Source organism: Pithys albifrons, chromosome 1, assembly GCF_047495875.1.
Source record: "Pithys albifrons albifrons isolate INPA30051 chromosome 1, PitAlb_v1, whole genome shotgun sequence".
NCBI classification, from domain to species: Eukaryota; Metazoa; Chordata; class Aves; order Passeriformes; family Thamnophilidae; genus Pithys; species Pithys albifrons.
This window is the reverse complement of record NC_092458.1, coordinates 73,896,304-73,917,945: the sequence shown is the minus strand read 5'-3', so window position 1 is coordinate 73,917,945 and position 21,642 is coordinate 73,896,304. Positions and strand designations below refer to the sequence as shown.

At 36.9% G+C, this 21,642-nt stretch overlaps 1 protein-coding gene across 1 annotated transcript in view; it reads right to left on the bottom strand.

The window, feature by feature from the left end:
- Positions 1-4,938: 4,938 nt before the first annotated feature.
- TRPC6 (transient receptor potential cation channel subfamily C member 6) overlaps positions 4,939-21,642 on the bottom strand; it is an 88,959-nt gene continuing 72,255 nt past the window's right edge. The window contains exons 7-12 of the mRNA XM_071555230.1: positions 20,755-21,019; positions 19,761-19,956; positions 18,239-18,442; positions 11,531-11,614; positions 9,693-9,768; positions 4,939-7,837 (exon numbers count right to left, since the gene is read on the bottom strand). Coding sequence (XP_071411331.1) covers positions 7,686-7,837; positions 9,693-9,768; positions 11,531-11,614; positions 18,239-18,442; positions 19,761-19,956; positions 20,755-21,019 — 977 coding nt within the window. The 3' untranslated portion in view covers positions 4,939-7,685. The remainder of the gene's footprint in view (positions 7,838-9,692; positions 9,769-11,530; positions 11,615-18,238; positions 18,443-19,760; positions 19,957-20,754; positions 21,020-21,642) is intronic.

Here is a 21,642-nt window from a genome sequence, read left to right as displayed (position 1 = left end):
TTGCTATAGTCTGTTAAATAAGATGGATATCGACCACCATCTGTCACTTCCTGGCATGCATCCTCTAGTATGCAGGTACACAGAGGGCCTTACCCATCACTGCATTAATTGATGGTATTCATTGTATGTGGAAGGAGCCCAGAATGACAAACTCTTGGCTAGCAGCTGTTGACTATGCCACACCACCATCATAAAAGTTATAGACATTGAAAATGATGACTTGAAATACAATTGTTTTAGTTAAAGTTGAATTACTGCCTAAACCAAGAATGTAAACCAATAAACCTAAAAATAAATGGGTGTCCTTAACAATTTACTTTTCAAAAGAAGTGCAGAAGGCAAAGAAGTGCAGTGGCCAAGACTGCTTCAAAATTTCTCAAGTATTTTTTTTTGGTTTTGTTGTTGTTGTTGTTGTGTTTTTGGGGTTTTTTGTGGGTTGTTTTTTCTGTTTGGAGTTTTTTGGTTGGGTTTTTTTGGTATGTGTGTGTGAAAGGAAAAACTGGAATGATTTGTTCCAGAGCTACTGCAGGACAGTTACTGCAGTTCTGCACCTTGGATACTCTTCTCTGCATAAAATAAACCAAAAGAAATACATGCATTTGAAGTGATTGCAAGTAAGCCTGACAAGAACAGCATCTGTTTAAAAAATTATTCATTCTTTTCAATTATAATATTCTATCCTATTGAGCTCCTAAGAAAGCCCCTAAGGACCATGACATGCCATCATCCTATGAGAAGACATTGGAGCAGTGAAGTGAGGTTACCTCACTGGGATCATCAATACACATCCTATCTCCAACACAGTCATCTTTATATTAAGTTTTGGATGGTGATTAGAAATTTTACCTGCATGAAATAAAAACATCTTGGTGTTTGCCCAATGCAACAATTGAATCATTTGTGGTTGAGCAATCACCTACTAGATAACTGGAACTGCTGGATTTTATAGTCTAATGACAAGTGATATGGGGATTAATTTGCAATATTCACAAATTATATAAAATCTGAGTCTTATTAAAGTACCCTTTCTGAAGCTGTGAAAACATGTGCAGAGAAGAGCATATTTTTACATGCAACTTCTAGTAGTTCCTGTTAGCTCAATACTTCATGCAGACCTTGTTGGTCACCCAGAAAGTGATTTTCTCAAGATTTTGAACTACAATAGTTTGGGTCAAGGCTGCACTTCCACTTAAAGCAAAAGCATGAGTTGAGCAAAGACCCTGAGGCAGAATGTGCTGGTGACCTGCATTTATATTCACACAAACATTCACAACCAGGAGTTTTTGACTGAATGGGACCTACCTGAGCAGTGGAAAGAGGCATTTTGAAAGCAAACATTACTGGCATGTTATAGATATCCACAATTGTGCCCTAGAATTTTCTGTGTGTTTTCAGAGAATTGAAGGGGAACCTAGATAGTTTGCTGTGTTTTGTGTGCTATCTAAATCAGAAAAATTTCCAGACACTTGGAACATTCATGAGTGGATACAGGCTAACTTGCAACATTAAAAGAACCATAGGCTCTTTGAGAATTATTTTCTCTTTATTTCTATCCGTCTAGTACTGAGAAATAAGTCTTGGTCCCGCCATGACTAGTCTTTAACACTCTTGATAGTGTTATGGTCAGTGGCCTCCTGTAGGGTCAAGAGAGAAGCCTCTGCTGAAGGGATGTAGCCATCAATACTGATGTATCAGGCCGTTTAGTTTCCTCAAATAAAGTGCAAATAAAGTATAAGGTCCATTTCAGAAAGAAGAAACTCACAGAATTCTTAAATGATGATGACAAATTCAAGCACAAGGTCATTTCTAGGAGAAGTATTTTCTTTTGAAAAACAGAATTACCATGTCAGGAGAGATCACATGTGCTCTAGCATGTGCCACATAAAGGAGTCTTGAATCTTTTGCTATCAACATGAGTTGATAACAACCTGATATTGCACTGTATTTTCTGTTCACTAGAAAAACTTGCTTATGTTTTATGTTTTTTAAATAATTTCTTGTGTCAGGGATATTTCTCTATTCATAAGTGAGCATGTTAGGACCCAGCCACAGATCCTCAGTTTACCATGAGAAGATGGGGACTAAATAATTGGGCTACAGACAGACCCAGTGAGTACTCCTGTAGCAATGTCTTTTGCTGTGAAGACATTAAACTCATTAAATCCCATGTTTTTTTCTCCATTGAAGTTTAAACCATCAGAGTTCTGGTAAAGCTACACAAAATCTTCAGTGAAAGGAAGGAAATACTCCCTTTGTGAAAGAATTTAAGTTTCTCTTTCAGAAATTCCTCAAACTACTTATTTGAGCATGTTGACACCAGTTAGTATCATTCTCCCCTGGCATAAATGAAAAAGCTGAGGAACAGAGAGTTGAACTGGCTTGACAAAGGTCATGGGAAAATAATTTTTTTGTATTTGAGAGCAAGGAGGTTTTGCCTCCAAAGAAAAGAGTTTTGGACTGGTTGTCATTTTATTTATGCCTTTTTTGGCAGACTGTGCAAACCTACTAGAATATACTCGTTGTTTATAAAGTGCAATGAAATATCAGTGGTATAAAAGTGTTCATATATAAAAGTGCATAAAAATATTGCTATTAATATTGATAATTATATATCTGCTGCTCTTTACTATGCATACTATATGATCTGATATTAAATTACTTTGATTTGATGTCCATCACCTAAAGGAGCAAAGAATAAACATGAAGGAGCTGAATCACAGAGTATTGAAAAGCTTAAAACCAGATGCCACTGAAATACAGTTGCTTGGACAGAGAAAGCCCTGACAGTTTGTACTTTGTGATCCCTTCTGAACTGTCATGTTAAAGATGGTGACAAGAACAAAAAAGAGGAACAGGAGTCTTGGCTTTTGCAATGAAAATAACAAATGAAACATTTTGAAGCACTCAAAGTAATGTACACAAGGGAAGAACAGTGTATGGGATTCCCTGGCCTCCTAAGTGCATGCAATTTAATCTACACTTCTCAACCTTGCTTAACTTCTCTTTCAGTATGAGCTCCTGAAGTACAAGTAGTTTTCCAAACACAAACTTTGTGCGTTCTGTTTTCCACAGGCCAAATTAAAATTTAAGTAGGAACATAAGCGCTTAGAAATATTATTCACACTGGGCATTTTCTAACAAATTTAGGAAAGCGTTAAATATTTACATGAAAAATTAGCAATTTACACTATAAGGATGATTTCTACAGTTCTGCAAATGAGTACATTTGCACATTATGTGGTTTGCAATGTATTAATTACAGTGTTCAGCAACAAATTTCAAGCTTGAGGGAAATATCTAAAAAGCAAATGCAAGATTTTGTTGGACTGTACTGCATTTTGGGACAGAGCAGTCATGAGAACATGTTCTTGGTAAATTACTTGGTATAGCTGCTATAGCTGAAGTACTGCCAAGATCAAGTTGTATATTGTAAACCTCAAAGATGAAAATATATGCTCCCCTCCATGTCTAAAACATGAGATGCAAATTTCTGTTTGTCATAAAGGTCCTGGTTTGTCAACAAGAATTTCATTGATATGTGCACTGTAAGAGCATTTTTCTCATGTTTGCTATAGATTTGGTTAATAGGTATTTTCATTTATGCCTACCCACAGTAACACTAATGAAGGAAAAATGAAATATGACTGCAGAGTGAAGAACCCTACTCACCCATCATCCCTGGGGAACAGGCTAGATTCTCCTGAAGGCAAGTTACATCCTGCCCTTCCCAATGAATGTCCTCATCAGTTCAAGGACTTACAAGCACATGAGCATTTGTGATAGTTCATGGCCCTGAGTGTGCTGCAGTGCTCATTTCTGTCAAGCTGAGACTTCTCACACTTCCATATAAACATCATTAACAGCCACAGTGGCTTCTTCAGAGTAACGAGAAAAATGTCAATTTTACAATATGACTCACCAGGGATATTTGTCTACCTTAAGATGACACAAAATCATGCCTTTCACCACTTTTATAGACTGAATACAAAGAAAGTCTAGACAAGCTCAGATGCAGAAGTCTTCATGGCTGGTATCTAAAATCAGATTAACCTGTAGATCCCACTTCTAAAAGCAGTAGAATTCATTAGCTTGGCCTGAAAGTGCTCTAAACCAGAGTGAAATACAGTGGATTTTCATCTGGAATGTCTGTATTTTAATGTGGAATCCTGTAGCTCCTACTCAGGACCTGTCACTATAAATCTTGAGTACCTTATGCTTGCATTGCAGTATTGCTCTCTAATAAAATTTGCAGTCCTTCATAATGTATAAAGCTTTTCCCCAATATTTAGACATTAATGTGTTTCATTCAGAGAAGTGTGAGAAAACTTTGGATGAAGCTTTGTTGATTTGTGGATTTTTCTTACATCATTTTCTTCTCTTCAGAAATTCTTAAGGCCTTTTGTATCTTTTAGTGAAATATATTTGGATGAACAGAAAGCAGAATGCCTAAGAGTCAGATTTTACTCACCATATCTCATAATTCAAGCTTAAAAAATACTCGGGGGAAAAATATATAAAGGCAATAGTTCATAGCAGGTCTGACTTAGATGTGGAAGCTGCTGCTACAGAAACTGAATTGCTGAGTTCAGACAATGTACAAGATTTAAAGAAACAGTAAGTAGGTAGCAAGACTATCTTGTTATCCTAATATTCACAAAATAATGTGGGCATACTTCCTCATCAAAGTTATGACAATCTTGTTTTATTAGAAACAAAAAGAACTATGTAAGATGAAAACTATCTGTTAAGTACTGCAGCTGTTCTGAAACATCTAGCATCAGTTACTGTTAATCACAGCAGATGAAATACTTGGCCTGGAATCTAATCAAGTATTAAAAGACCCTTGTTCCTCCTTTGAAACCTTTTTTTCATATTGCTGTTGAAAGCTAATGAAAGTATTTTACCATGTTAGTCTTCCAAGCAAGAGCAGCCAAAGGTTCCCAGTGAATAACAATATGTTCATATAATACATCACAAAGATATTTTGAGTCTGATACATTTAATTTTTTTTAATCAGAATAATATATTTGGTATTGTGCTCATTTTAATACTACATTGGTTGTCACACTACATTTGGCAATAGACCTCTTCAAATATATTTAGCAAATTGTTCCGTGAGTAATAACTACATATAAAATATCTTCATTGAATAAAAAAATCCGTATGTATTTTCTTCATGAAATACAATATATACATTATGATCTTATTGTTTTAAGGTAAGCCAAATTTAGGACTTAAACAAATTCACAGTGTACATTTTACCTCTGTAATAAAAATCTTCACTTTAAAAGTGCCTGGATCTTAAACTGTGTGTATGTATTTGTCTCAGTGGGTATATGGAGGGTGAAGGTTTACCATCACTTAGCACTACAGCAGATCCCAATTGCATATTACAATGACCAAAAATAAAGACTTCTGATTAACAAAAGCAAATGTTGACTGTCGCTGTTACCTCAAATTCTGACCAAGAGATTTTCCAAAGAGCTTGTCAACAGGTGAAGATGTGCTTTGAGCAGCATGGCCTCTAACACAGTCATTCAGTGGAGTTGAACTAACTGCTCACTGCTTTGGAAAACCAGGCTTGAAATACTCAAGCGGGAACACAAAAGCAGTGGCCTCTCCTGGCCAAAGAAGATGGTCATGAACCACCCAAGAGCCAAACAGCAGTGAAGTAACTGCCATGCTGCCTTCCAGCCTGAGGTCACACCAACTGCCCATGCTCTACTATCTTTGAAAACTTTTCTTTCTTCCTTCTCCCTCAGAGGAAGAAGCCTTAGAAGTCTATAAACCCTGAGTTCATTATGCCTGAGGCCCATGGGACACAGATTGTCCCACATGCTCCACTGTCAGCTAAACTAACATGCCAAGCAGTTCCCCAAACCACGGCAAACACCCTCAGGACAGGCTGACTTCAGCCCTCACCTCCACATGTCTTTATGTGATTTCTAAACCCATTCTAATACACGGGGTTTTTTCCCCTGAAAATACACAGTCATTTCACCAACAATTTTTTAAAAAGGACTATCAGTAAATTCAACTGGAAACTAATCTAAACGCATTAAAAAAATAACCTCCAGCCTAAAAGGGAGAGGCAGAAACATTCCGATACATTCCACAATAAATAAATCTCACAAAGCTTATTTGAAAGCAATTACTGATATTTTCGTAGGGTTTTTTTAAACAAACAAGTCTTTTACAGGTGTGTTGTACACCTTGATGTCCCTGTTATAATTTTTCACAGCCCTTTCACTAATCTCAACCAAGCTCAAAGAGAAGAGAGATGTCCAATGTTATGTATGTTCATAAAAGTCACAGAATCAGTGACTGTCAGAAGAAAGAAGTCCAAATTACTGTATCAAATGAGAGAAAAATTATCTGGATTTATGCCATATCTATATGGAGAGACAGAAACTAGCTGATTGTCCTGCATGGACATATTAGTCACACAACAAGCAGCCAGACACAGCATGGGCTACCTCATCTCCAGTTTAACAGAAGTATTGCAGTGGGCAGGGTGAAAGCATCAGAGGCTTCTGCTGATGCCATGTAGATTCTTCATTGAAGGAGTCCTAAAGAACACAGCACAAGAGCTGACCTCTCTCCAGTGGGAAAAAAGGAAGAGGGATGTAAATCCATAGACGAGATTTCACGAATTTTTGGAACAAGATGCTTTTGTTTGCTATGAATAGATCTGAAGAAAATGTAGTAATTTAAACAGGTTTAACTGTGGGGAAACATGGTGCCCCATGCATTACATTCCCAGAATTCAGTGAGGGGATTTGCATGTAATATTTTAGTATCTTCCACCTTAAATAAAAATGTTACATTCAAACTCCTACCCTGCAGTTTGGGAAGTTCAGTTCAAGACATAAAAGCTGGAAAGCCTGGGAATTCTAAAACAGATTAGAATATCAAGGATTAATTATTATGGACTAAAGAAGTTTTTCTTCTTGCCTCAGCAATAGCATTTCAATGAACTTGGTGAAAAACACATCTTTCTTAATGCACTAACTCCTGTTGGAACCTAGGTATCTTTCAGGATAGTCCAGTGGGGACAGGGATAGGCAGGAAAAAGTATAACACAGTGCTATTTGTGTCCTGTTATCTACCTCTACATGGAAATGTTCCTAAACTATTTTAACATCCTGCCCATTTTCAAGAAGGGCAGTTATCTTTTTTTGCTCCTTAGTTGGGAATGCCAGGAAAATTAAATAGCTTTTGATATATATACATATATATATATATATGTGTGTGTGTATATATATACATATATATATGCAAAAGACTGGAGTTTTTCTTTTTTGCTTCACTAAAATACATGCAAAAATGTTTACAAAAGTAAATTTCAAAAAAATAAACAATGTAGGAACATTTCAGATCTACGGTTTTAATCTTTCATGACTGGGCTTATCAAGATTCCACTGGAATTCTAAAAGAGGTAAATTCAGCATTTATATTACCTCAAATTAACTCTTCTTCATCAGGTAAAGAATTAATATCTTTACTTAAATGGCATCCCCTCCCTACTGTAGACCCAGAGGATTTGCCACTGTGTTCTTTCAATAAAGAATTGGAATGACTTAATTTCTGAATCTTTTGTATAAACGTGAGCTAGAATTGAGAAAGACAGAAATATGGCTTTAAATGAATTGTTAACATTCTGTTGCATGTCTTAAACATTTTGGTTATCTCTTGCTTTCTTCTTCCTTAGAGTCAATTGATAGTTTTTCCCCAAGTTTCCTTATAAGTTCTGCCAGATCTTCAGAATTTTGCGATTTTTCCTCAAGGAGCTCATATCGGAGACTTGAAATATCCTGTTTAATTTCCTTCAGTTCACCTGTAACAGATGTTAAAAGATCACACTATTAAGAAAGAAAAACCCAGCATATCCAACCGTCTCACCATTAGCACTGGTTTTCTCTGTATTTCTTTGTTTAAACAGAAAAAGCAAATGTTTCAGCTGCCTGTTAGTGAATGATTGCTTAGTGACAGGATTATGAAGATGCAGTTCAGGAATCAATCAAATCTGAAAGCAAAAGTGTGAGAGGCCCCATCAGTTCAAAAAAACTCACATTAACTATTCTATGAAGCTGCTGTTCTGCTGCAAGAGAGATCATAGAATCAGAGAATCACCAAATCATTTAGGTTGGAAAAGATGTCTAAAGATCACTGAGTTCAATTATCAATCCCAGACTGTTAAGCCCACCACCAAAACCATGTCCCTAAGCACCATGTCTACATGTCTTTTAAATAACTCCAGCGATGGCAATTCAACCAATTCCCTGAACGGCCTATTTGAATACTTTACAACTCTTTCTTTAAAGAAATTTTTCCTAATGTCCAATATCATTCTCTCCCTGAGGCTACTTTCTCTTGTCCTGTAACTTGTTACTTGGGAAAAGAGACCAACCACCATGTCACTCCAACCTCCTTTCAGGTAGCTGTACAGAGTGATAAGGTCTACGTAAGCCTCCTTTTCTCCAGACGAAACAACCCCCAGCTCTCTCAGACACTCCTCACAAGACTTGTGCTCCAGACCCTTCCCCAGCTCCATTGCCCTTCTCTGGACAGATTACAGCACCTCAATGCCTTTATTGCAGTGAAGGGCTCAAAACTGAGCACAGGATTCAAGGTGTGGCCTCATCAGTGCCAAGTACAGGGGGACAATCAGTGCCCTGGTCCTGCTGGCCACACCACTGCTGATACAGGCCAGGATGCCATTGGCCTTCTTGGCCACCTGGGCACATTGCTGAGTCATGCTCAGCTGCTGCCGACCAGCAGCCCCAGGTCTTTTTCTGCAGATTCTGGGATTGCCTGAGTCCTCTTGCCCAGCAACATGGCCTCTCACTGCCCAAAAGAGAGCACTGCTTTTCCTGTTGCACTAAGCGTTTTTCTAGCATTGGAGGGATGCAAACAGGCAAGAACATCCCTGTGAAGTGCATTTACTAGCTGTTTCCAGCTAATAATCACACAGAGAAAAAGCTGAAGCTTTTTTATCCCCTTATATGAATATCCCCTTATAAGAACACACAGACACAAATGAGAATTCATACAGGAATGCCTCAAACCAGCTGCTGCATTAAATGCAGCCTCATTGTGGGAAATGTCTGGGCATCATAGCAGTCTTCCAAAACCTAAAAGGAGTCTACAAGAAAGCTGAGGAAGGATGTTTTACAAGGGCATGCAGTGACAGCATGAGGAGGAAAGGCTTCAAACTGAAAAAAGATAGGTTTAGATTGGATATTATGAAGAAATTCTTCCCTGTGGGGGTGGTGAGACTCTGGCACAGGTTGCCAAGGAAGCTGTGGATGTCCCACCCCTGTAAGTGATCAAGGTCAGGTTGGATGGGGCTTTGAGTGACCTGGTCTACTGGAGGCTGTCCTTGGCCAGGGTAAGGGAGGGTAAAACTAGATGATCCTTAAGTCCTCTTCCAACCCAAATCATTCTATGATTCTATTACTGCTAGAAGTAGCAACACTTCTGACAAGTTGGTCCGATCACTGACAGCTTCTCATGGAAGCGAAGAGAGAGAAATCTCATCTTTTTCTTAACTTCAATTTTATTTTAACTTTACATCTAACTCTCATAAAAATGTCAGGTGGATTAAGCATTATGGAAACAATTTTCCATAGGTATATGTAATCAGTTTAGTTTGTTTTCATTCTCTGATTACAATTCATCAACATACTCACCTTCATTGACTTCATCACTTTCCTTATCTATCTGAGCTTTCAATACATATCTTTTAATGAGACGCTTCATTATTTTCTACAGAGAAGAAGGAAAGAAAAAGGTTTTCTGTTAGAATGTATTGTCATGACATTTCAAAATATGAACTCTTATCCTACTTTTGTCTGAGATAAAGTTCATTTTCTTCTTAGTAGCTGGTACATGTGAGTTTTGGGTTTAGTATGAGAGTAATGTTGATAACTCACTGGTGTTTCAGTTGTTACCGATCAGTGCTTACACTGAGTAAAGAGCTTTTCAGTGTCTCATGCTCTGCCCTGCCAGTGAGGAGATGTACAAGAAGCCGGGAACGAGCAGGGCCAGGACAGCTCACTTGAATTGGCCAAATGGATATTCCTTACCACAGAATGTTATGCTCAGTACATAAACTGGGGGCACTTAAGACAAAATGGGACCCACAATTCTAAGATTCATTTAAATATCTCCACTGGGACTCATCTAACCAAATACGGATATTTTCTAATGCAAATATACATATCTGTCACCTTTAATTCCCTCTATGGATAAAAAGGGGCAAACCCGAGAGCACAGTTCATCTCTGACAACTAAAACAGATCAAATAGATTACATCATTAGAATGACTAACCTCTCTGCTAACAATAAGCAGAACCTAAGGCAGTAAATTAATAATAAATTTTACCCTTCCAGGAAAAATTAGTTCTGCCCCTGATTCTCCCAAATTACTTGAAAAAGAACTAGGTATCCAAACACATTTCAAGATATGTATTTCTGTCTTTGGGTTTAATACTTTCATATGGTGTAGTCCATGACAGTAACTTTCTGTTTTTCACTCTAAGATATAAAGCATACATAGATTTATGTGTCTGCTTTTGTCTCCACAGTAACTGACCTGACCAAAGCTGGTTGTGAGGTGAGTCATCCCAGATTACTGGTTCCAGACTGTCACTACAGTTATGCTTGCGAGGTCAGCAGCTATACTGTTTATTCTAATAATCCAAGAATTTTTCAAATACAAAGCCACATACCTTTATGTTTATGGAGTAAAATTTTAATCCTATTATCTATCACAGCATCATAATGAATTTGGCTGTGAAAAAGTCAAGGAGTTTTTGAAACAGAATTGTGCAGACACTCCATAATGTAAGAATAGAGAGCTAGCCTCCCCAGGGAGAAAAGCTTTTTTTCTGTGTTATGGTCAAAAAAGTATACTTATTTTCTATACCCTTTTCATTTACATTGTCTTGCTCTATTGCCCAGGCAGTTCTTGCTTTTTCCTTTCCACTTGTTTTGTAGTATTACAGGAAGGAAAGTAGTAGACTCTGGATCAGAATAGCTGACACTTAGGTGGACTGTGCTGGGTCTCTTTATACTTAACGGCACAAAGGCTCATCGCAGTTGTTTAAGAGGCAAAGAAAAACCAGATTGAATTGACAGCATAAAGGCAGTGCTTGAGGTATTTGTATACAGAGGTGAGGTACAATAAGCTGAGCTGCTTTAGCAGATGTAATGGGAAGATTCGGGGCTCTTACTTTCTCAATTCACATTGTGCAGCTGAGGAATCATCCTATCTCTAAATTAAAAACATTTCTCAAGCACTTTAAAACATTGCATTATAAGTTAGCATTTAAGAAACAAAGAGGAGAGAAAAAAAAACACAGACTGTACTGCAAGTAGCTAAATCATTGCATTTATTTCTGATATATACGAGGCCTGTGGATTTATTTCTGTTTCTTGTTTAGCATAAATTCAACACTGTCCTCATGACATCAGTCTGGCAGTTCTAAAACGCCTTGATTTAGTCTAAAATTAGACTGCTTTTTACCTGGTATTGTCTTGGAGGATTGTTTAAACTGTTTAAGTGAATTTCATCTGAGCTTCTTATACTTGATTGCTTCCTTTGACCAAGCTGAAATGGAAAGAATATTTATAATTCAAAATAAATAAAAGAACAATAAGTATATATCATGTATATATCATGCATGCATACATCATGTGACATTAACTGTTAAACTCAGTTTGGGAAGTGCTAAATTATTGTGATAAAGTCCTCATACATGTACAGAATTTCAGCACAAGAGCTGAAATAAACACTTTCAGACTGTGAGGTAGCAAAGTGAGAATTGGTACATTTTCTCCCTTCACTCTCTCTCTCACAGGCTCTTAACATGCCCAAGGGACCATAACAGAGAGGCCAAATCACTGCAGGCTTTCTCCTGCTTCTCTGGTACAAAGGAGGGGGAATCCACATCAGGAGAAAGGCAGTACTGGTGTGGCATAGCTTTGTAGGCAACCAGTGAGGGAAGGTCAGGGCAGATGTGGGAGAAGCCAAGGAAAGAAGGGTGGCAGCATTATTCCTTTTTTTTTCTTATAGCACTTGCCGGTAACTAATGTGACCTTCATTACCACAAAATACACAAGGAGTTTGCTTCTCCCCTCACTGGCTGAGTGTAATTTGTAATGCAGTTCACACCAGGGAAAACAAGATTGTAAGCTGACATTTTTGAGCTGTCTCTTCTTTACTACAGATGCTGAAAGGGCATCATTCCCCAGTGAAACACCAAGGATGCAACTTGTATGGTTCATTTACATCTTTGAAAAGGATGAAAGAATCACAAAATGGTGCCATTAGACTCAAGTTGAATGACTGGGCTGCAGTAAGAGTGAACAGCAATTATCCAAACAAATAGTATTACTTTAGATTAATAATGGGGCCAGTTCAACAAGTAGTAGTGCAAGAAATGCAAAGGATGTGAAATGTAAATCATGGTTGATCTAGGTGATGAGTAAGAGGGACTGAGAAAGTCAGTTCTCTGAAATTCCTTATGATCCAATAAATTTTTTGTTGTTGTAAAGGACGAGACAATCACTGCAGTGTCTCAGATCCTGCAGGATCGTGTTGTACTTCCAGTGGAATTCTCTATGTTGTTTCTAACCACACAGGGCACCTATGGATAAGAAAAGTGGGGCATTTTGAAGCCTACTAAGTACTGGGATATAATTCACTGGGGATGAAAGAAAGAGAGGGTTAGATGCTTGTGCAGGTGTACACTGGGATTAATTTAAATATTTTTACATATTGTTTAGCATTTAATACGATCAAAGAATGGTTTGTATTGTAATGGACATTCAAAGAATATGTAGTCCAACCCCCCGTCATGACACCTAGGGACACCTTCCATTAGATCAGGTTTGTATTTTGATATTTTTCCTGAAAAAAAGTTTACACCTATTGGTAAAATCCATTCATTTTCAATTAATATAAAATTTATAAGGAACTTCATTTTTTTCTTTAGAAAGAGTCATGAATTATATGCAAATCCTATTAAAAAACATTATCTCTCTATTCAGACTATCTTTATTTGACTAAGTAAAAATAATGACTGAAGACACATAGAAATATGAATAAAATATTAATATTTGTCTTTACATATTAATGTAAATTTGGATAGAAATTAAATTAAAGATGTATAAAAAGGGCAAGTTATCATTTTTTCTTGCTTTAATAAAGCTGCTTTAAATGTTTTGAATATATATTAGAAAACATAGGTTTATCTAAATTATGAAACTTAAACTAGAGTATCTGATTAATTATAAAAAATAATGGCTATTGAGTTTACAACTGTGTATCCACTATGTCTTTCAGCATTTTAGAACTATTAATACCCTCTTGGGCTTCACCTTTACTACTAGGTTAAGAGAGAAAAACAACCTTCCTGCTATTTCAGCTCCTTGATTACTCATGCACCATTTTTGGAAATAATATAGTAGAATAGGAGGAAGAGCACACTTCCTCTGGAGCAGAAGAGGGAATTTGCCCTGGGCAAAGCTGCATGAACTTGGGCTCCCATTGTAGGACTGTTGTCCCAGCCCTTCTGCATCTCTGGCTTTGCAGATATGATAACTTTCACTCTCCTGCTACTTACCAGTTATATATAATCTAAAAATTCATTTATTTTCTTTATGCAATTTTTAGTATTTACTATGTATTTTATTATATATTTTAACAGTAATCTGTCATGCTGGTCACCAGTTTCAAATTTATGTTATATTGCTTCACTTCAAAAGTTAATCAAATGCTTAACTACAATTTGATTTTGACTGGAGTTAGATGGGACTTTGCAAACTGGTAAAACCAGGCACATCATAACATCTTTATCTTAACTTTTACCCTTCAGCACTTTTTAAGACAGAATAGTGTACTTAGCTACAGAGTGCACCTAGAAAGTTGGCAAATAAATCAGGAGAGTGTAACTTCATTGATCTGCTTATATTTAACACAAACAGGACAGAACAGTACATATAGTACATTGCCGAATGACCACTTGGGGGCAGAGATTGCCAAGATTTCATTATAATGTCAAATAACATTTTTAAACTCTCTTTAAACTCTGCAATTTTCACGCCTATGGCTTTTTTCTTTCCTCAAAATTCCTAATAGAGTACACTCAGTCTGTCACATTGACGGCTGAACTAGAATTCATATTTTTAAGTTAACATTTATTGAACATGAGTAACCTGAGTCACAATAATGTAAATTAAATAAAGCAATTATTTAAACCCCGACAAAAATAACTCTCCTCCAAAAGTGTTGTGTGAAAGATGACATGCAGCACACATGGACCGTTACTGTTAGAAAACATCTTCATTTTTAAACTTGCTTCTCATATCATCATTCAGTGCAATCAGAATAGTAATGTAATTATCATAGCTGTTTTGTTTAGAACTTCATTAGTGTCCTAAATTGCAGTTTCAGAAGCAGATAGATGATGATTTGGAATGCCAAAAAACTTCATGCTTGGACCAGAAGGGAGGGTCCCAGAAAATCACTCTGTTTGTGCTCCCATAACCAGAGGTCACTTGTGAATATTTCAGAAACACTGTTTTATACAAGGAAAGTAAAAGCTAACATATTTTTCAGTGAGGGTTTAAATCCATTTCAACAAATAGTTGTCCTTTATTTCTTTTCTGAAGGGCCATGTCTTAAGAACAAGATTTGAATACATCATCTGCCACTATTACTTTTTTTTAGCTCAGGAAGATGAACAAGTTCTCTGACTCTTAAACAGATGACTTTCTCAATCGTAAGGCAAATTTTAAATTTAGAATAAAAATCAAAGTAGATTTCTTTAGAAACTGTCCTTTCTCTGAATTTATTTCTCCCATCTTTTGGTTTGAATTTCTCATCAACTTCATGTTTAAAACTCCAATTCTAGTCTGAAACAAGAAATCTACAAGTTTTAATCAACAGCCTGAAAGAAAACATCTTAGCCCTTAGTGTTATATGTACATTTCAAGAAATTAATTTCTGGTGTGCTACACTTTGAACACAGCTGTGTAAATGACTTGCTGTTCAGCACTGACAGTGTCTGGGTTTGTTTTCTGTCAACAATAATCAGGGCAGAGCTGGCTCTAGCAGCCGAATTTTCCCCCTTTCCATTCTAATTCTTGTCTTTACACTCACCCTGAAGCTGCTGGTGCTTTTGCACTGAGAAGATGCAGGCTGTTCAGCAGAAAGACCCACAGGCTGCGTCTGAATCACTAAACTCAAGTGTGTGTTAGCATTAATTGGGCACTGCAATGCAATGTCTTGCATCAGTCAACTTTTACCGTCCTCCTAGGTAGGAGTTGCACCAGAACGATTTTCTATCTTCCTAGGCACAGTCTGGCAACTGGAATAATCTGAAGACATGAGCTTGCATCAACACTGTGAGAAAAACTATTGATTAAGGGCAAGCCATTCCTGAATTGGCCTCAATGCTCACATAAGCTATCCTTCACATTTTACAAGCACAAACACAGCCATCTAGTCTTGGGTGTTGGGTCTGGTCTTACCAAATCTTTTATTATCTTTACACAGCTCAGTGCATTTATAGTAGCTCCTTGCACAAGTACATCTAGCTCAGCAGTCACAGGAGCACCAACCTGCTCAGCACCGAGTGAGTCCAAAGTCAAAACCCCAAAAGCCTGAGAATGCCCTTGAGAAGATGCCATGAATGGCCTCAACAATAATGAATCTTCAACAGTGGGTCCAAAAGTAACACCAAATCATTCTTAGAAGTGTGCAGGACGGCAGCATCTCATAGATTCAGACAAAGTCAGCTCCACAGCATGTGGCGGTTCAAAAAGTAAGTAAAAATGTAATCATCTGGCAGTATCAGTCACCCTGCTGCAAAAGCTGAGGAATGAATAAATGCAATTAAGATGCTTTATGTTTTTCAATGTAAATTTTTTTTTTCAAATTTGATTTGCAGGTTTATAGCTGCTTTGGCTGGGGAGTAAGCACATTTCATACAGGATTAGTTACACTACAATCTGCAGTGAGTGTAAAGCATTAATATTTGAAGACTAAAAATTAATTCAGGGCTAGGAAAAAATTTGATAAATGATGTTTACATCCTTACAGCTCTCTTTCAGTGGGACTGCTGTAAGAGCTGATACACCTGTTACTGTTTTATCTAGAACTGGTGATTATTACACTTTGCACCCTTCTAGCAATCTGAATTCCTAGGTTTGAAAGGAATGATAAAAGTACAGCTTCTTCCCTTAGGGTGTACAAATGGGATTTTTAAGAGGACTTGTTTTATAGAACATAAATTTCATGTTAAAAATTCATTAAAATAAGCTTCTAACTTACATGCTTTTCAAAGTAACAAATTTAGTGAATTAGGAAAGAACCATTTGTTGTTTCTCACCATCACTCAAGTTTATATGCATCTCCTTAAATGCATGATTTTTCAGTGATAAATTTATCACTCACAGAGGTTTTAAAATCAAGTTTTGCAAAAGTCAGTCATTAAAAACCTAAGCAAATGCAGTATTGCCTGTGTCGAGTCTTATATACATTAGGCTTAGATTTCCCAAATAAAATGAAGTGAGATTTGTGAAAAGCTAAAAATAACCAACAACATACATGGGAAATTTGTGGTTAATAACAATCTGGACTTTGGTGTTTGTAATACCTGCGTTTGTTTTCATAAACTATTTTAAACTTAACCAGAGGTAGAGGCTCCAGAGGCAGAGGCTTGTCAGAGGGACAGTATGTTCCTCCAAAACTGCATTTTTTCCTTCTAGGATTGCAACCAGTTTTTCTCTTTTACTCCTCAGCTGATAACTGTGATGGAAGATGTGTCTGTCACATTGGTGACAGAGAGCTGACTGATGCATGTAATGTCCTCCAGTCTAATGACTAATAACTCTTGACTACAGACTCAAGAACTCCCAATCTTGAACAGGTCCCTGCTCAGACCACTGCCCATTTTAACAAAGATCCTTCCACATTTAAATTTCCAAAGAAGACAATTCTGTTTCTGCTCCCACAACAAATCTTAACATTCTTTTTCTTTGTGTGTATGATACCATATGCTCACTTTTCTACTTGCTACATCTGGTCAGATGTCATACATGGCTTTTCTTCTCTAACACATTACATTAGTGCTAGAGTAGTGCTAGTCTTTAAATTTCCAATACCACTGAAGATTCCATGTTTTCCTAAAGCAATTAATTTAATTTATGCCAAGACAGTGGAGGAAAAACACACTAACTGCAAACTCCTTGAGCAAGTCAAATGAATCAACTCAAGTGCTTTTTACTGCACTTGTATAAATAAAACAATAAAAAATGCTTTACAATAAAAGTAGGCTGCATCAGTGGAAGCAGAGACAGACTATCAAGGGCAACTCTAGAAACTGCCCAGGAATGTCAGGGTCATGTTGGGAAAGACAAAGATCGCCTTAAACTGACACTTGGAAGGGCAGTAAGAACGTCTACTGCTACAATAGCAATGTAAGGCAGAACAAGGAAAATGTGGGCCTGTTGCTCTGTGGGAAAGTGGATTTAAGTGACAGTGGATGATGGTAAGACTGAGAGACTTGATGCCTTCTTTGCCTCAGTCTTCAACAGGCTCTCAAATGTCTGTGCTTAGTGAAGCGATTCGAGGGAACAGGGCTTACTTAAGAGAACTTGACCCAGGCAAATCCCTTGGACCCAATAGACTGCATCTACAGGTGCTGAGAGAGTAGATGAACCCCTTGAAAACATGCTATCATCTCTGAAAGATCATGGATACTGGGAGAGGTCCCCAAAGGCTGGAGAAAGATAGATATCAAACCCATCTTCAACAAAGGCCAAAATTATGATGCACGCAAACATGGGCTGCTCAATCACCCTTCAGTAACTTGCAAAACAATGGAATGAATAATGAATCCTCTTGGAGCACATAAAAGAACAGATGGTGACTGGAAAAAGGAGGTGTGAATTTAGGAAAAGTAAAATCTGTCTAATTATCTAGACGGCATTCTGAGGCAAAATTAATTGCAGATTAGGGGAGAGCTGGAGATGTCATCTGACCTGACTTAAGCTAGGGTTTTAACTTTGTATTCTAGAACATTAGTGTACCCACGTTAGTGACTGACATCAGTATCAATGAAGTATGCTGGGAAATTCAGGAGTAAAACAGGGCAACAACAAAAATGAAGTTAGAATTGTTTTTATATTTTAAAATTAGCAGTCAGTATACACATGATAAAATTACCGTGTTCATCTCTGCATCTTCCTGAAAGCTTTTCTTTTGGCACAGAAATGGTTTAGAAATACATTTTTTGATTCTGATTAGGAGATACAGCAAAGATTTGGGGCTTGGCACTAAGTTGAAGGGTACTGGAAGAGTTCTCCCTTCTTCAAAGTAAGAAAACCAAAGTTTAGCCCTTGCAAATTTCCATTCTACATCAGCATCATCCTGTAAAATGGAAACACAACAGTTAAATACACTGTTAATATCACTTCAACTATTAAAGATGCTATAGCTAAACTTTATGTGTGTTTTGCATGTAATTGTCTAAAGTTAATCTCAAACAGATCAAGAACTTGCTTATGATCCATGAAAACCAAATTTCAATGAATGGGATTGCTTTTAATAATCGATTTAAAGTAATGCAATTACAAAAGAACAGAATGGATTTAATTCAACATTGCTTACTCCAGAGTCAGGGCTAATAGTCTGTAATACAGGATCCCAATGACAGACTGTTAATAGTCTATAGACTCTATTACTCTAAACATGAAGTTAAAAAAGATTAGGTGATTCTTACTTAATTCCTTCCACTTGCTAAAATATATGATTAAACTAGATATGCTATTAACACCATGGTTTATGTTTAGCATCAAAATACTCACTTTATTCCATCCTGTAAAATTCAAGAGGGTTTTCTGCAGAAAGGACTGACGTCATGTTTGAGGACATGACTCAGTATTGCTGAGCCTGCTTTTAGAAGCGGATAATAGTCTGCCTTTTAATTCACCAAACCAGATAGCTTTAATCTGTGGCCTCCTTAGCCAGAAGACTGTGAACCTCTCCAGAGAATGTGCTGTTCTTGCTCAAGCCAGACAATGCTATGGTCCCAAACCAGAGCCTAGAACAGGGGACCACAGTGGTGTCAAACCTGAGCCTGCAGCTTTGTGACAAGGGCATCACCTGAGAAAGTCTAGGCTGGTCTAGCTCCTGGACATCTGCTTCCTTTTTTTCAAAACAGTGATGAGTTAGTACTCTGTTTTCCATGCCATGAAAAAGTTCATGCTGTTTTTCAGGAGCCCTACTGATTACTTTGTCGAGTAAAGTTTTGTTCACTGTGAAGGTCTCGAGCAACAGATGTTTAATGAAAGAAGAACACAGCATGTTAGAGACTTGCTTGCAAGGCCAAATCATAGGAATGAGAACATACTTGCAGCAAGAGGGGCACTTCTCAAATAATTACAAATGAGGCAAATGAAAGATTCACAAAATCACATCTTGTAGCCCATTCTCTTCAGGAATATAATACAGTTCAGCAGCAGTTTTGTATTCCAGTCTAGTTCTTACTATTGCAAGCACATGCAGTCAGGTAACTACCAGGTGTTTTATAATAAAAATGTACAGTTTAATTTTCTCCTAATATATTCCAAAAGCCTATGTATTACTTTTCTTAAATGAGATGTCAATAAGCAAATTTTACGGGAGATTTAGACAATAAGTTGTAACAGTAAATGTGGTGATATTACATCATTAAATGACTTTTTACCTCAATTTCCTGGAATGAACTGTTGATCATTGCAATAAGCATGTTTAGTAAGACGATGACCATGGTAACATTATAGACTCCATAAAGGACATAACCAATGTTTTCAATAAATTTGTGTTTATAATTGATGACAACTGATTTAACTTCTGAAAGTCCAAATATAGCCCAGAATAATGTTTTGAAACTTTCTTCAACACTAAAAGGAGAAATTGAACACATGTATATATTATTGAAGAAAAGCTGTATATTCTTATTGTGTAAATTGCCAGTTACCACTTTTATACAGTGTACAATTTTTTTCCATTGTCATAATGTAGAACTTTACCATAACAAGTAGACTGTCTAATTTCATGCTACAGGCAGTTTTATAATACAAGATTCCTAAAACTTAGGACTGACAATAAAATCATCTGATTCAGTTTAGAAATTACATAACCATCCTTGAAAAAATATTGCAGTGATTCACTTGTTAACTACTTTAATCTACATGCTACAGCCTGCTGGTAATGTAAATGTAAATAAAAAAAAATTAACCTGTAAATTATTTAAATTGCACCATTAGTTTACTTTGTATGAAATATTTCACTATTATGACAAGCATTCTGAAACTGTGAAGAAGACAGGATATGTGATAGCAAATCGTAAATTTTTAAAAAATGAGTCTCACAGACCATAATCCTCCAGCTGAGTTTTTACTATTCCACAATGCTAGTGTAAAGCCATGGTGTGGCGATACTGATTTTTTTTTTCAGGTTAGTTCACTTAAATACAGATATTTTCTCTTAGTCAGTTTATACATTAACATCAGTACATACCTCTGGGGTATTTTTTCCTATCTTTCTCCATCTGTTTGAAGACATACTTTCCCTTGCTTTGATAAAGAGATCTCAGTTCTTCATGTCCAAAAAATGTAGTAGCAATGCAAAGCGCATTTTGTATTTTATTGCATCATTGTTAGGAAACAAAAAGTTACATTTTAATCAGTAGTACTTACGTTGTGAAAGCTTCATTTTGTTTTGCCCCCAGATAGTAGGAATAGAGATTAAACATGCCGATCATGAAAGCTACAAACACCATGATAAAAATCACCATAAACTTGAAGATGTCTTTCACGGTTCTGCCAAGGGATATCTGCAGTGGTCCAAAGCTTTCATTAGCTGGTAAGATGTAGGCTATTCTCGAGAAACTTAATACAACTGCAATTGCATACAGCCCTTCAGATATGATCTGAGGATCAGATGGATCCCAGTTTATTCTGGCTAGAAACAAAAGACGAGAATTGCCATTATTTCAAGATAACTGTACACATCTGTGGAGGGTCTTTTTGGAACAGCAATTGGAACAGCGTCTCAGGCACATGGTGTGACTCTTGGCCATGTCCTGTGCAGGACTAAGAGTTGGACTCAGTGACCCCTGTGAGTTCCTTCCAACTCAGGATATTCTGTGATTTTGTGACTCCAAAGTGAGGGAAGAAACCCTGGGCAACTCAAACCCTGGGCAACAGCACTAACCACTTATGTTTAGCCAGCTGAATTAAGCTAGGTAACTACCTCTAAAACTTCTCTACAGTTCCATTGATTGTACTGATTAGATCTCCACTGATCATAAATGTGGGCCATAAGAACACTGAGGTAAACTTCTGGAAACTGAATCCTGTCCTACCATAAAATTTAAGTAAAATTCAGTGTTAGGTGAGGAAAAGTGAATAAATTAAATTAGAAATGTAATTTGTTTGAGCTGTGACAAAATGAACTGTTTTGATGCAGGGATCTGGATTAATTAAATGGCATTCACAACTCTAAAACTGTGTGAACAATAATATTTCTGGGGTTTTTTAATTTACTCTAACTTTTGACTTTTAGTGCAATTGTAACAGCCCTTT